General features: G+C 46.2%; 1 protein-coding gene and 1 long non-coding RNA gene across 13 annotated transcripts in view; one reads left to right on the top strand and one right to left on the bottom strand.

Annotated features, from left to right (window-relative positions):
• KALRN (kalirin RhoGEF kinase) overlaps positions 1-15,679 on the bottom strand; it is a 669,312-nt gene that overhangs the window by 53,990 nt on the left and 599,643 nt on the right. For all 12 annotated transcript variants that reach the window (XM_053903452.1, XM_053903453.1, XM_053903451.1 and 9 more), the window contains 8 exons: positions 8,937-9,067; positions 4,488-4,554; positions 3,591-3,694; positions 3,325-3,394; positions 2,890-2,976; positions 1,932-2,024; positions 1,089-1,139; positions 144-221 (listed from right to left, as the gene is read on the bottom strand). In XM_053903452.1, coding sequence (XP_053759427.1) covers positions 144-221; positions 1,089-1,139; positions 1,932-2,024; positions 2,890-2,976; positions 3,325-3,394; positions 3,591-3,694; positions 4,488-4,554; positions 8,937-9,067 — 681 coding nt within the window. The remainder of the gene's footprint in view (positions 1-143; positions 222-1,088; positions 1,140-1,931; positions 2,025-2,889; positions 2,977-3,324; positions 3,395-3,590; positions 3,695-4,487; positions 4,555-8,936; positions 9,068-15,679) is intronic.
• Positions 9,915-15,589, top strand: LOC128777260 (uncharacterized). Its single transcript, XR_008422466.1, has 2 exons — positions 9,915-10,020; positions 14,844-15,589. It is a non-coding gene; the product is annotated as an uncharacterized LOC128777260 (long non-coding RNA).

Genomic DNA, 15,679 nt, shown 5'->3' with positions numbered 1-15,679 from the left:
CCAGAGAGACCTGGAACAAAGGCACAGATGGTAAGCGGAGGCGGCAGCGGAGGCAGGCACAGGGCTTCAAAGGGAAACTGCCTCACAGCCCAGGCTCCCGCTGTCCAGAAGAGAGAGGCTAGGAAGCATTCTTAAGGGCTCACCTCAAAGCCCTGCAGGCGTCCCAGATTCATCATGTCATTGCAGCGTTTTGGAACAAGGCACATTAACTCCACTGCTTTCTGTGGGAAAGAACAACAGTGGCTCAGGAAGGGGATGAACACTCATGCAGGAAGCTTAAGGCAATTCCGTGCTGGAAGTCAGGGACCTCCTAGCGGCTCCTTCATTCTAGGAAAGGACATTGGTCCCTGCCACCCACTCCTAGAAAAGGGCAGGGGTTTCTGTTCTAGCTTGGGTGTTGGTCATCAGTATAGGGCTCCAAATGAACCAGTGACCACCTGTGGGGGGCACGCTACCCAGTCTGCCTTTTCCTCCTTCCCACTTTCATTTAGCAATTCTCTTTCCTTCTCATATTTTCTTTCTTCTTTGTTGCTTCTTGGCTGCCTAAGCAACAGCTTAGCCTGGTTTGCGAAACACTAGAGGTCTGAACCTAAAATAACATGCCAGAATGGTCTATAACCTCTCTGGCTTAAAATAATCCCCATGGCGACATTGTCTCAAAGGACTTCACTTAGGGAGTAATCCTTGGGGGTAGAAGAGGGAGTGAAAATGGGATATGTTATATTTTGAACTCCAATAGTACCTGGATTCATGGATAAAACTGCACACTGAAACACTCAATCTCTGTAGGATGTCAGGGGACTTAAATACCCCCCTTTCTTATCCTATGTCACTAGAGCCACATAGAGAACAGGAGTGGGGTGAAACTCTGCTCTGTCCCAGGACAGAATTCTTGGGTTCCAGAAAAAGACTCAATGTGTTCATTATTACTTGCCATTTCTCATCTTGTGGAGCACTTGTTTGCAAGGGGCTCTCACTGAGAGGAGTTAGCCTGGACCGCTGGTCCTCTAGAGCCAGCTCTTCCCCGTTAGAGACAGATATCCAACACTGGCTCCTAGAGCAGCCAGCATTGTGAGCAGAAGACTCACCTCGATATCTGAACACTCCAAACCAGCCTTCTCGCTGTATCTCAGGAAGTCCTAGCAAGTGGGGGAAGCGGGGATGGGTGCGGGAGGGTGACATCAGTTAGGAAAACAGAGCACTATAAAAAAAAACCCAGCATCATAAAACCTGTGATGATACCCAGGCTACTTTCCTCCCTAACAGACATGACAGTGCATTGTAGAAGCTGAGATATGAACTTATGAGTCATATTGGAAACAACAACATGGAGAAAAACCCCAAATACTCAGAGATTAAAAGTTATGGGAAAAAGGAGGTGGGGAGGGAGGGAAGAAGGGAGAGGGAGACTGTGAGCAGGAAGGGGGGGGGGGAGTTATGTCCAGAAAGGCTGGGAGAAAGGAAAGCTCAACCTCTCTCTTCCATTTACCTCATATTCTGTAAGACAAATGAAATTAAACCATTGTAAAAAAGTAAAATATGATCAAATTGTAGGTATTACTCATTTAAGCTTTTGAGGGAGGGTCTTGCCTTTGCTTTTCTTTCTCCTTGTGGTTGCTCTATTTTTATGCTCTTACTATTTTTTTATTTTTTAAAAGTCCCAAGTTAGTGATGGTGACAAAGGAAGAAAGTGAATTGAAAGAAAGATAGTGAACGAAAAACCAACCTTAAAGGCAGGAATGGCTTGCGTGCAATTTATTTGGAGGCAGAGCTGACACAAGAAACCAACAGGCAAGGTAAGAGCCCACAGATGCCCCCGCTAGTTCGCGGGGAAAGTGTGGTAGAGACTGAGCCTCACGCTGACCTGCTCACCGGCTCAGAGCCGGAGAAGACCCTTCTCCGGCTCTGACCCGGGCTCACAGCTCTCTTACCTTGAGGAGCAACTGGTATTTTGTGATTCTCTGAATGGGCTTGATAAGGAAGTCACTAAGTGTCAGCCTTTGATTTATCTCCTGTTTCACCTCCTGGAACGCGAGGGAGATACGTTAGGGGAAAAAAGAGCCAAAGAACTGGGGTCCTGGGGATTAGGGTTCGAGGTGACACAGACAGGACTTCGCTTTTGCCAATAAAGTTTTAGAATCCTCAACCCACATGAGAGGTGGAGTTGCCCACACAACTGCCAATGTGTTATTAACAACACGCAGCACACATTGCCACACCATTCTGCATGTCTAGCATTTTCCCACCCTGTGTCCTCACCCTAGCCCTGGGGACAAGCTGGGATGGGTATTCTGTTCTCTCTGCTGCTCCAGGGCCCACATCAGGAATGAAGGGCTTCTCCTGGGACATAGGCCTCACGGGCTGGGCCCTCAATGCAGATCTGCAAACACTCAGCTGAGAGCTCTTTCCAAGGGACAGCCTTGCCTCTCCTCCAGCAAAATAAGCATTTCCAGGTTGGGGCAAAACAAACACTTTATGGTGCTTGACAGAACCTCTGGGAATGAGAGCAGAGAGCATGGGGTGACTTGGAGCATGGGGACAAGGAGGAGGGGCCTCCAGGGACTGGCAGGAAGTGTGTGGGCACGGTCTGAGCTGGGGTCACCAAAGGGGGATGGAGCTTCTGAAGCAGTCTCTGGCTGACAGTCATTCCGCAGACAGAGGCTTCTGAGAGCTGTCCACACCCTGGGTGCCTCAGCTCCTCTCGAGGAAAGGTGGTCATCGGGAATCTAGCTAATCTGACAGCCCCGTCGAGCCAGCTCTCCCTGTCCCGAAGGGGTCACGGCACTGGATGGGGGGGTCTGGGGATAGATAAGGCTGGCATTTCTGAATGTGGCTGCCTTGGCCTGACTTTCTTCCCCCACCCGGCCCAGCAAAGCCTGAGCAGCTTACTTCAAAGTAAGCGTCGTACTCCGCGACGATGTACTCTGAGCGCGGCTTGTTCTGGCAGTACCACACGTAGATGTGCAGCTTCCGCTCCTGCAGAGGCAGGGAAGAAGGCACTCAGGCACCCTGCACCTCGGGCTCCCAGGGTGCTGGTCTGCTCACCCTGAGAACAACACACACGCTCCACACTTTGGGGACACGCCAAGGCAGTTAAATATTGACGGTAGGAGAGTACGTGCGCTAGGCAAGAGCCCATCTTTCAAATTGCCAAGGAGGTTACAAAAAAGGCAACAACTCAGAGAGGGACAGGAGGGAAGGCAAGTCGAGGAAGAGCAGGAGAGAGAAGGAATTTTCAGAGGCAAGCACAGGAGCAGGTGGGGGTTGGGGGGGTGAGGAGGGTGGGTGGAGGGGGTGGGCAGAGAGGGGGAAAGAAGAACTCACGTGTTTGATGAAGAGCTGTGCCAGCCTGTCTTGCTCCTGGATACATTTTTCCAGTTCAGCCAGGAAAAAACTAAAAGGAGGGAAGGGGTAAGGGAAGGAAGCCACGTCCTTCAGAACTGCATTATTTCTCGGTGAGGAGATAAACAACACCAGAGGCTCCCCAAACCCTACCCTACCCCTAAGGCCAGATGCAGGGGGAGGGTGGGAGGGTCCTGGATTCCTAGGACGTCCCCTGGTCCTGGTCCTCAGGACAACATAGCACTTACTCCTTATGCCAGTCGTAAATCTGGTGAATATTTCCAAACACGATTTTATCCTTTCCTCGCATGTCCTCAGGGACACCCTTTTCTTCTATTCTCTTCATGAAGCCCTGTAGGGCAGAGGCAGCGGTCAGCAGGGTGTTTTCAGGAGACAGCTTTCTTGACAAGCCCCATACCACAGCCCCGCGTAAGTGCCCACTCTCTGTGGTTTCTCAGTGTGCAGCCAGGACTTTACCCCGTGCAGAGTGACAGACACAACTCTGACGGAGCTCTGGGTCCCTTTTGTTGTCTCCAACCCCTTAAGAGAAAGTCTTTCTCACCCAAGTATCTAAATGCCCCTAAAGTAAATCCTTGAGGAGAGAGAGCTGTTTTATATACTACCAAGTTGACTCCTAACTGTGGACTTGTCCAAGGTCTTGTCTTACGCGTGGACTTTTGCTTGTCCTCTCGGTAGCCAAAACATCCTTCTTAAAATCTAAGGAGACTCTAAGCCTCAAGCTCTCACTAGGAGTGTCCTGCTTAGTGCCCATGGGGACCGGTAGTTCTGAAGAATATATGTCCACATGGTTAAATGCCAAAGAACTCTTAAGTTAGAAAGTTGGTCACCAAAAACAAGGTGAAAGGACTCAACTCTAACCAAGAGGCTCCCATAAATGCTGCAACATCTGGGACCCCATCTCTCTCTGAATGTCTCATGATATTTCAAAGAGAAAAGGAAAAACACCCTACATAGTTCATTTGATCTATTATCATTTTTCGTTTAATTTCTGCAAATACCCAGAGAGAGTAAACAACACTAAGTTAAAAACATGTAACCTTCAAGTTACAAACCCCTCGGCCCAGGTAGGGTCCAAAATGCCCCTGGATGGGTGACTGCAGACCCACCCCAAGCCACATACTCACCTCCACCACAATCCCCAGATCTTTGACATAGTCTTTTTCTGTCTGTACCAGCTCATTCAAGACAAACCTGAGCAGGAGATTAAGAACAATGAGGGCCCTCTTCACTGTGAAGCAAGAAACCTTCGCACAAAAGTTGACAGGAAAGTTACTTTGGCACCTTTATGAGAAGACCACCCCAAACCTCACACTTGGGAGCCCTTGGAAGGCGCTTACTGTTGCTCTCCCTGTGACAGGGTCCTGCTGAAGAGGGGAGGGCACCGAGCTGAGAGGGGCTTTCCCAGGTGGCACACAATAGCCAGAGGGACACCAATGCTCAGGACTCCTCATTTTCCTTCCCGTTCTTTTTAAAAATGTATTTATTTATTTTGAGGGGGGAGGGGCAGGGAAAGAGGGAGAGAGAGAATCCCAAGCAGGCTCTGCACTGTCAGCACAGAGCCCAACACGGGGCTCTATCCCACAAACAGGGAGATGGTGACCTGAGCTGAAATCAAGAGTCAGATGCTCAACTGACTGAGCCATCCAGGTGCCACCTGCCCCCCTTTTTTTCTGTTCTTAATGGTCTTTCCTCCCTCACCTATAACTGAACAGTCGAGTTGACACAAGACAGGAGGAATAACAGGCACTTGGGCAAAACTGAGTTATGAAAGCTTTGTGGCTAAGGAATCAATGTGAGGCTTTTCTTCCTTTCTTTCAACTCCATTCTTTGCTTATCAAGAGGAGAAAGACATTTGCTTGATAAACAACCTTTGAGGCCTCAGAGATACCAATACCAAATGAGGCTTCTGAGATATAGAAGTTACAATTACTCAGAGAGGTGTCCCTGGTAACTGGCCTGCAAAACCCCCAGTCAAGGCCAGAAAGATGGACTGCCGACACCTCATAATCACAACTTTCCATGCAGCAGCCTCCCCTCACCCACCAGATGGGGGGGTTAACCACTACAAGGACACTTGCTTTCGTGGTTTCTTTCTTGTTAATGATTTCCTCCTCTTGGAGCATTTACTTTGTTCTAGTGCTTTATCTAGGTTTTCTCATGCTTATATCAAGGTAGGTACTATAAGCCCCATTTCATATGGATGAAAATTACTGAGGCCATATTACCCATGGTGACAAAGTCTGTACCAGAGTTGGGATTTGAACCTATTGTACCAGAGTCCAAAGACTCTGCTCTTTCATTGTCACCTGCTGCCTGGCAAACTATTCAGACTGGCTCTCTGGAGTCCCCAAGGCCTCAAAACCAAGCCCTTCTCTTTCTGTCCAGAGAGTAAAGAGCTGGACATAAAACACTCAGGGCCATGTACTGGAGCAGGCTAGGTGCTGTGCAGCTTACTGGAGTCTGACTCGTCCTAGCGAAGTTTGAAAGAGTTTCACCTGGAGCCACACAACTGCATTTTGGGCCCAAATGGCAGAAGGGAAAAAGTTCTGAGATGTCCAGAGGGGACCCCCGGCATAAGGGTTATAACTGTTCTGAACCCAGGAAGCAATTCATCTGAAATTCTTGGTCTATACCACACAGAAAAGCCAACGAATCCCCAGGTCTGGGCCTCAGGGTGACAGGGAGAAAGCAAAAGGAACATGCACTTCTTTATCAGCATGTCCAGTACTTCCAACCAGTTTCCTCTCTCTAACACACACAATCCACAATCATGCGTTATAGGCCACAGGAAGGAACCGGCAAGGCCAAATAAAAGCATTTAAATATATCTTTAGCATGGCCCATGTTACTGCTTGGAAGAAAGTGGTAAAAGAAAACCCACAGGAAAGTGGGAGTCGGAATTTGGGGTTGGGAGGGCCCTCTGGAGATGAAGTCCAGCTCTCTGTCCCCAGGGGATATTTTTATCCTATGTTATCTGCTGACAGATTGAGGGCTGTCTTCGGCTTTCCAGCCTCGAGGGAAGGGAAGGGGACTGATTAAATTGGGTGCTGCTAGTGGACCTGGCATCACTTCCCTTGAAGGGCTGATGAAATACTTGGGGAGATAATGACACATTACCAGACAGTCTGAAGAGGTACATAAAAGATTTAAGTTATAGGCATCACAAGACCATGCATGATCAATTGCCAAAAAAACTGAACTGATAATCATGCAATTTTAGAAAATGTTCAGTTCTTATTAGTAAGGATTCTTTACGAGGTAAATGTTATCCTTTGGTCCAACAAAACTTCTACCAGCTACAGCTCAGACCTCCTTCTAACCTCTGTGTTTCACAATGGTGGGGAAGAGCTGGTCTTGCACAGAAAATCTCTTAGAACCTTTGCACTGGCTGTTGCCTCAGCCAAGAACACTTTTCCTCCATGGCTAATGGCTAATTCCTTACCTCCTTTTGATCTTCGTGCAAATGTCAGAACCATCTAAAAGTGCAGCATGGCCCCAACCATGTTCTGAATCTCCCTCACTACTTTTTCTTTTCCCAGCTTCTAATATATTAAATAATTTATTTTTATTCTGCTTATTGTATTATTTCTCCCTTTATGGTACAAACTTGCCATGAGAGCAAGGACTTTTCTTTTGTTGTTATTGTTTATTTTATTCACTGATATATCCTATGCCTTAGTGCATAATAGGCATTCAACACCTATTTTTTTTAGTTTTTAATTTTAGAGGGGCTCAGTCCCATGACCCTGGGATGATGACCTGAGCCGAAATCAAGAGTCAGATGCTAAACCAACCAAGCCACCTAGGTGCCCTCAACACCTATTATGGAATGAATGGGTGACTAAAACTTCAGGACAATCAAGTCCACTCTCAGCCTTTTTTCTTCTCCTTTTGTTTTCATCTTTTCTCCATGGAGCTCCCATTTAACCCTTCAATGTCTGTATTGAGTCTCCATTCTCTGTACCTGCCTGCCCGACCCAGCCTCTAGCCTCACACAGCCTTCACAATTAGACACCTATATATCCTCTCTTTCATTGTGGCCATAAGTTACAGCAAGAGCAATGAGATACTCTAATAGTTGGATTTTCAGGATAGCTCAGGATGTGGAGAGCTGTAGATTCACGCAAGAGAATAAGAAGAGGGAGAAGAAATGGGTAAAGTGAGTTAAAGAGGCAACAGACTTTTGCCTGTTGGAGCAAAATCAGATAATATCACATCTGGAAGCAGGGCAATGGCTTCCATGACTGCTCGTGGGCCCTTCCAACTGAAGTGACAAGAGCAGTGACAGGCTTTGCCAAGGACCACCTGCTACCCCAAAGTTCTCCTCCCTGACCTGAGTTTTACTTTGGCTTGGCAAAGGACTGGAACATTGGCTCCAGCTCTCATCTATGTAAAAACAACCCTAGAAGTGAAAGAGAACCAGCTTTGTGCAAGTCCTAGGAAATTTCCATTTGCAGATGGTATTTTTCTATCTCTATTCCATTCTTGAGGTTCCCCTGAGTACCCATAAAGTTGAGGGGTAAATATGGAACTGAAGAGACACTTGCTCAGCTCCACTGTGAGGTGACAGCCCTGCTCTGAGGCCAGGCCTTGGCTATGACATTTCTACTTCAGTTTCCTAGGAAAGAAAGTTATAAATGTTCACTTGGCCTGTTTCCAGGCAACAGAAGGACCTGGCCTCACTCACTTTTGCTAATCCTCATGTCTGTGACCAGGTTAAAGGGATGAGGAGTCTGAGGGAGAAAACAGACTAATTAGCAACAGGGAGGGACCAGTTCTCTGTGCTTACTATCTCACACACACCAGGCAATGTCCAAGACTCATGAAGCTCTGCTTCCAACATGGAGTCAAACCCTAAATAAGAAAACTAAAGTTTTTGAGGAACTGTGGTTTTGCATTCATGGTATCCGATATCTTCTTGATCAGCCCAAGTAATAGAAGATTGACTTCACATCAGGGCGGATCACTCAAACCTTGCATAATATATGGGTTTTTGTGAAATGGACTGCAATGTGAATTGTATTTGCGCCCCCCCCCCCCCCAACTATTAAAAAAAGTGAAAAGATTCTCTTGGAGCTAAGTCCACAAATGGATGCAAAACTAAACTTTTAGAGAAGGAGTGGAGCTAGGCCCTGTCTGGCTGGCACAATGGCTCCCTTTTCCTATATAATATGTCCCTTCATTTTGAGAAATGTTTCCTCAGATGAAATTCTTCCAACTTTCTGCCATGGATTCTCTAATATGGGAGCATAGTAATAGTCCCAGAGTTTCCTAAACTTTGTTGATTTCCTTTTATCAGTATGTTTTAAATTTCTAACAGACCTTGGTTATAACCACACTTGGTCAGCCATAGCTGCTATCTCCCAGAAAATACCTCAGCCTAAAATTCTTAAAGTCGGTGCCACTACAGTGCCTTGTTCACAATGCTACACTGCACAGATCTAGGTCACCTTTACTTAGAATGAATGATATCAATGGAAACATAGTGTAATTCTCCCCCAAATTTCTCCGACCTTAGCCCATTGTTCACCATACACATGTGCACCAGGATAGAATCTGGAGGAGTCACTTACATCCTGCCCCTCAGGGCCTTGGCTTTCTGTTCTTCTTCCAGGTTTCTAGGAGGTGTGGGTGGGGTCATTCCCTCATTCAGGCAGCCTACAGGGTCTTTCAGGCTTCCCCGGTATGAGCCTCCTTCTAGACTCTGGAAAGAGGAGAAAAATAGCCTTAGAGAACTGTACATTGAAAAGTCATCTGGAAGTCCTCGTGTCCCCCTTCAGCCTAGCAGCAGCTGAGTTGGTCGGTCAGTGGCCAAGGCTGTGTTCACTGAATGTCAGTGAGGTACCAGGAGGTACCTGGAGGTACTCTCCTCTTCCAGCAGCAGACAGCCCAGAACTGCCGCCTTCTTGGGCAATCAGGAGGAACTTGGCGTCACGGGCTACCAATTTCCTGCCATAATGAAAATTGTCAAAAGTGACATCTCTGGGTAAGAGTGCCAGAGGTAATGCTAATCAGTTGTAGAACCATCAATTGATGGTCCTTATCCAATTGATAAGGAGAGGGGAGTCATAGGAGAGCTAGTTGGCTAAATCCACGTGTGTTAAATTAGCTACATTTTCCCCCCAAGAGCCGATGAGATGTAGACAAGAAGAGAGCAATAGATTTAGCCTTTCCTAAAAATATCTTTGCTAAGGTTATTTACCAAGGGTTTTCTTTCATTTATGAATCCCTTTCTTTTAATTAAGGTGCTGCAGTCCTGAGAAACAAAGTAAAGGGATTACTACAGTTCTCTAGCAAGAGTTAAGGGCAAAGGATTCTAACCCCAGATCTCCTAGTCACTGGACGATCTTGAGTGAGACAGCTACAGTTATCCCATGTATGCTTTAGTTTTTTTCAATTTTCAGATCAGATCTCTCCTTTCTACAGACTTCTACGGAATAGACAGAGATAAAAGTTGTAGATCCCTTGAAAAATTAAAAATGTTCACCCTCATCCTTGGATGGAACTGTTAACAAGAAGGATACTCAAAAATGGGGCCGATCTTAGCATTTTTACAGGTGTCCTTGAAGAAAGATCACACAGTGACGCTTAGCACTTCATTATGGAAACTGGCAGAAGCAATGTGGATAAACAGTAAGACTGGAGATGAAGGTCAAGGTGAGCAACTCCAAAACAAATATGGGAGTCTAGTCCAAACTATCCATACAAGGGGCCTATTTACAACAGCCTCTGAGGCTCAAAGGGAAGGCTTCACTTTGGTAGTCTTTGAAAACATCAGCCCTAAGGTTAAAATCACAAAAATCAAAAAGTGTCCAAAAAGGTAAGAGAAACAAAAGGCTTCAGCATGGTCTTAAACAACCTGCATTTAGAGTATCTGTCCAAATTCTCTCAGCTGCTCTATTTCAAGATAGGCCAAAGAAAAGTAGGAGAAGTCCAGGGGAATGAAACAAAAAGCAAATGAGGTGCCCAATGGGCCAGTCATTATATGAGAACAGGTGGGGAATATTAAGACTTAAAGCTGAAATTTTTAAATATTTATTTTTATTTTTGAGAGAGAGAGAGCATATGTGTGAGCAGAAGAGGAGGGAGAGAGAGGAGCAGAAGAGGAGCAGAGAGAGGAGAGAGAGAATCCCAAGCAGGCTCTGTGGTGTAAGTGCAGAGCCCAACGTGGGGCTCTATCTCATGAACCGTGAGATCATGACCTGAGCTGAAATCAAGAGTCGGACGCTTAACTGACTGAGCCACCCAGGTGCCCCTAAAGGTGAAAATTTTAAAGCTGAGAAGAGACGTCAACCTTCTTGCCCCTCACCCCACCCCGAAACCAACAAAGTGTACCAAGGGCCAAGCATGAATTTGTTAACAACAGTAGAAACCAGAATTAAGAAGATAGTGACTTCAAGTTTGAGAGAGAGAGAGAGTTTCTTTTAACTTGACAAGTTATTTTATAGGACAAGTAATCAACCATGGAAGTTATCCTTAGAAGCAGCATAGGCTAAAAATACAGAAAGGTCAAGGAGAGTTTAGAAAAATTTATAGATTCAGGATCTGTAACCAGTTATTAAGGAAATGAGAATGTCTGGTGCTGAGGTCTGACAAACCAGTGGACAGGCAGGCTTTTCGAGACATGTGACATGTCTGCTGGTGGCATCACCAGAGACAGGCTCCCCAGGCAGATGGACCCAGCTGGTGATTGATCTGATTACATGCCTTTTACTTCCCCTCCTCCTTGGCCCATTGTCCTATTACAACCTTTGTTCTGCAGCCTGTTGGCTGGCAGGATGCTGACTGCAAGGCCCGGGGAGACAGGCTTCCATCTCTGCCTGCAAGGTTCTCCTGTGCAACATCCCGCTTAGTGTGGGCCATTTTCAACCTTGTGGAATGAAGGACATCTGTGGAGTCCAAAGTGTCACATGGGGAAATATGTTCCATATCCTCCTGCCTGACCTGTTCTATGAGCAAAGAAGCCCAAATTATCTCTGGGGAAAGTCTCTCTGCGAGAGGGTGAGCAGAGCAGAGGCAGTGAGAAAGGAAGAGAGAAATAAAGGGTCTGGCCAAGCTGTAGTCTGGGTAATCTGCCTCAAATAATGGTGTTAGCTATCAGTGCTTATAATTCAAATACGATTCCCTCTGAGACCTGGCTACCTGTGCTACAGTGGGGATCCTGGGTCCCAGGCAAGGGCAGCTGGGGGCGACCTGCAAGTGCTTGTGCTGCTTCTGGGGGGAAGCAGGCACAGGTCTGATGAGTAGTGGGCTGTGTAGCCACAGGGAAGACTTCTGCCTTGTTCGGGGCTCAGCCCACAACAGTCTCAGGAGGCAAAGGAGAAAGTATACAAGGAAGAGAACAACAGAAGTTCCTCTAGCTGGTCCAAGGTCAGGGAACAGAAATGCAAATAGGATTCAAAGCAGTAGATTAAGAAGAGAGGAGAGCTGTCACCACAATAAAAATGAACACATTTCCTGTCTGCTGGATCGTGGATCACACACCCATAAACCCCCCCTCGTCTGGGCTCCTCTAAGCACCCTTTACACATCCCCTGCACAGCATTCATTACACAGAACTGCAATTGATCATTTGTTTGTACTCAAATAAATATTTATTGAACAGCTACTACATGCTGAACATTTGCCAAGTAACTGCAGAAATGAAAATGAATAAGATTTGGCTTCCTACCTTACCTATCCTGGGTGCTGTTCTAGATGGAAAAGGTATCAAGGAGGATGAAAAGGGGGGTGGGCAGCTCTATGGTGGGGTGGAGAGGGAAGGGAAAGGCTTAATGGAAGAGGCAATGCTTGAAGTGAGTATTGAGAAATAAATACACTGATGGGAGAGCATCCCAGGTGGGAGCAGCACTCTGAGTAAAGGATCAAGCTGTGAACCTTCCCAGGGCAGCCTGGGAAGCTGGAAGCAGCCTGACACAGATGGGATATGGGGTATGAAAGGGCGAGATGTGGGGGCTGGTGGCAAGTGATTGTGTGTTGTGTGAGTTGGGGTGAGTGAGTGCTAGGGAAGGAAGAGGTAAAGGGTGAGGTAGATAACCCTGGGGAAGTGCACAGGGATAAATCATATGTGTAAAGCCTTATGTGTAGCATTAATAAGTAGAGACTGTACTTTCTAAAATGAATGAAAAAAGGGTTTTTAATTTTTTTTAAATGTTTATTCAAACAATTTTGAGAGAAGAGAGAGACAGAGTGTGAGCGGGGAGGGGCAGAGAGAGAGGGAGACAGAGGATCCCAAGCAGGCTCTGTGCTGACAGCACAGAGCCCAGTGCAGGACCGGAACCTAGGAACTGTGAAATCATGACCTAAGCCGAAGTCAAGAGTCTGATGCTTAACAGATTGAGCCACCCAGGCGCTCCAGGAAGATCACTCTTAATATTCCTAAGGGCTTTTCATCTCTTGGGAAAATGTCCCTGATATGACAGTAAGGCAAAAAAGGATTTGTCTGTATTCTGATTAACTACATTATTTTTCAAAGGGTCTAGGAGAAAATGTATCAATATTTAGCACTGAATATGTCTAGATGATAATTATCAGAGATATAATTTGTGTTTATATTCTTGTTATTATTCCAATTTTTCTTGAATAAGCATATTCTTATTTTATTAGAAAAAAAAAACTATTAAAAAGTTCTTTTAAAAAAAGAAAGAAAATCTGTCTGATAGTCATGTAGACAGATGTCATACTGAAATCAGGGAGGAAATGTTCTAACAGTCCAGGCAGGAGAGCATTGTGAGCACTAACCCTAGACTGTGAGCTTCATTATGGAAGATTCTATGCTTGATCTCAGAGCTGGCACACAGTAGGACTCTGAGAATTTATTGAATGTACTGTGGGAATCTTGGGGAGTGATCAAAGGTCATCTGATAAAATAGGAAAAGGGTGCTGGTCCAGCACCCGGCAGCACACCAACCTCTTATCTGCCCCACCCTTTTCTAAAAATTTGTATGACATTCTCTGGACAAAAAGTATTAGATCATAGTCATTTCCAGACAAATTAAGGGTGGGGATGGGGAAGATAACTGTATAGTAGAAAAACTGAAGTCTGGACTTTTCAGGCAAATGACATTTCAGGTTTGTGACTGCCTTAAAATTTTTTTTGGTGGAAATTGAAACTTTTCCATCGAGGGATGCCAGAGGAACCCAGTTCCTGAAAACACACACCTCCACCATGGGTGTGATGCAGCCATTATTTCCTCTTCTCTGGGCTCTGAACTTGGCTAACTAGATTGCCACTGAGAAAGCAGGCTGATTCACCTAATAGAGGGCAAAGCACACACACAGATGTGGCCTGGCCCTAGACATGTTTCTCGGCCCACATGGCTGGCCTCGGGAGGTGAATGCTATCAAAGTAGGAGAATCAGAGGGCAGGAAGTCTTGCGGAAGCAGGTAGACACATTCTAGGATGCCAGGCTACCAGGCAGACTGAACAGGAGCTCAATCCCGGGCAGCCCCTCCCCCAAAGGCAGGGGATTATCAGTCAAGGGGCCATTGGTACCTTCCCAAGCCCAATAAACTATTGTGACATGCCACCTGAGGACAAGGGCTCAGGGAGGAGGCTTGATCTTTCATCTCAGGCAGGTTGTGAAATCCTGTGGCTGTTTAGAGACCCAAGTTCAAAGACACATTTTCACATGGCCAGGAAGCTCTTGTTCCTCAAGCTTGAGGGATAAAACCAAGTCATATAGATTGTTAAGCTATCACCCTGCAACTTTCATCCAACCAGCAATCTATTGGCTGACACATTCTATGTTCCCATGACTCGAACAGGGCTGTGGGAGATAAGGGATGACACTGTTCCCTTTCCCTGCCATTCAGAGTACAGATGAGGTGGCTAAGAGCTAACATTTGTAGGATGCTTACTTATCATTTTACAAAGCGCATTCACACCTACTCAATCATCATGGTATCTCTTTTGAGCTAAGATTCAGGTGGACAGAATCCTCACTGCTGATAAAGGAGATAAAGAGAGGCCCCAGTAGACTAAGTAACTTGCCCAAGGCTACACAGTAAAGTAGCAGAGGCAGGACTACCAGCTAGATCTCTGATTCCTTACACACCCACCACTGCCACCACCAGTCCACACATCTAGGAAAAGCTTTATTAAAAATCACACAGGGAGGGGCACCTGGCTGGCTCAGTCAGTAGAGCATGTATGTGACTCTTGGTCTCAGGGTCGTCAGTTTGAGCCCTATGTTGGGGGTATAGGTTACTTAAAAAAGTAAAAACAAAGATCACACAGGGAAAGAAGGGGGGAGTCCTTGTACCTGGCTTGAAGTTAGAGACTATACCTTAATACAAAATGTGGAAAAAAATGTGTTAGCTCTATTTGGGGAGAGGTGGGTGGGCGTCTTCTGCTGGTAAATAAAAGCAGTGATTAAAGACCAGGGCTGGCAGAGAAGAACTCCAGTGTCCGTTAAGGTCCAGAGGGACTTGCCAAAGGAGGTTGTGGGGGAGCTTCAAGGGCTTTATCTGCATTGCAGGTGAGCTAGAGGACACCTACCCTTGCTTCCTACCAGCCGCTCAGCGGAGATGGTACCTTTGGGGCAGCCGCCTCAGTGCAGCCATGACCATGTGACCATAAAGCACCAAGGACGGCTCTGGGACTCAGAGACACAAGGGATCTCAGGACTTTTGGGTGGAGCAGAGTTTGGTGCTGCCTCTGGAGCAACCGAAAAAGAAAGCAGAAACAATCCAAGCCCTAGATATAAAAGTCCAAGTATACTAGATGCTCCTGTAAAATTTCCAGCCTGTACACTGGAAAGGAACTTACTAGCTCATGTTATACTGAACTAAGATAACTTCTACCCACAGGTCTAGGCTCCACCCTCTGGAGCAACAAAGAGTGACACCAACTCTTCTTTCCCACAGCAGTCCTCGATTATGTCAGGATAGCTCTCATGAGCCTTCTCTCTCCTAACTTCTCCCCATACTTAACCCAGTGTCTTCAACTTTCCTTCAAAGGATACGGACCACATGGTACTGGTTACCTCCTCTGGGGCCCTTTCACTGAGTTCAAGAACACTTCAGAATGCAGCATTCAGAGTCTGATACATGACTCCCACACTACTCATGACCGGTATGGGCTAAAGAACTTTGACTACAATGGAACTATTACTTTCCTTGATTGTACACTTGTACTTTCGTTAACCTAGCCTATGACCACACAAGCTATTTTGGTAGCAGTCACACTGTTGAACTTACAGTCAAATAAAAACTCCAGAACTTTCATAGGTTCTGGATCCTACCCTCTTTTTAAAAAAATTTTAAATATTAATTCATTTTTTGAGAGAGACAGAGCACAGGCGGGGGGAGCGGC

This window comes from Panthera pardus, unplaced genomic scaffold (genome assembly GCF_024362965.1).
Source record: "Panthera pardus isolate Hobbes unplaced genomic scaffold, ASM2436296v1 HiC_scaffold_16, whole genome shotgun sequence".
Taxonomy (NCBI): Eukaryota; Metazoa; Chordata; class Mammalia; order Carnivora; family Felidae; genus Panthera; species Panthera pardus.
The sequence above is the reverse complement of the archived record's forward strand: the minus strand, read 5'-3'. Positions and strand labels throughout refer to the sequence as shown.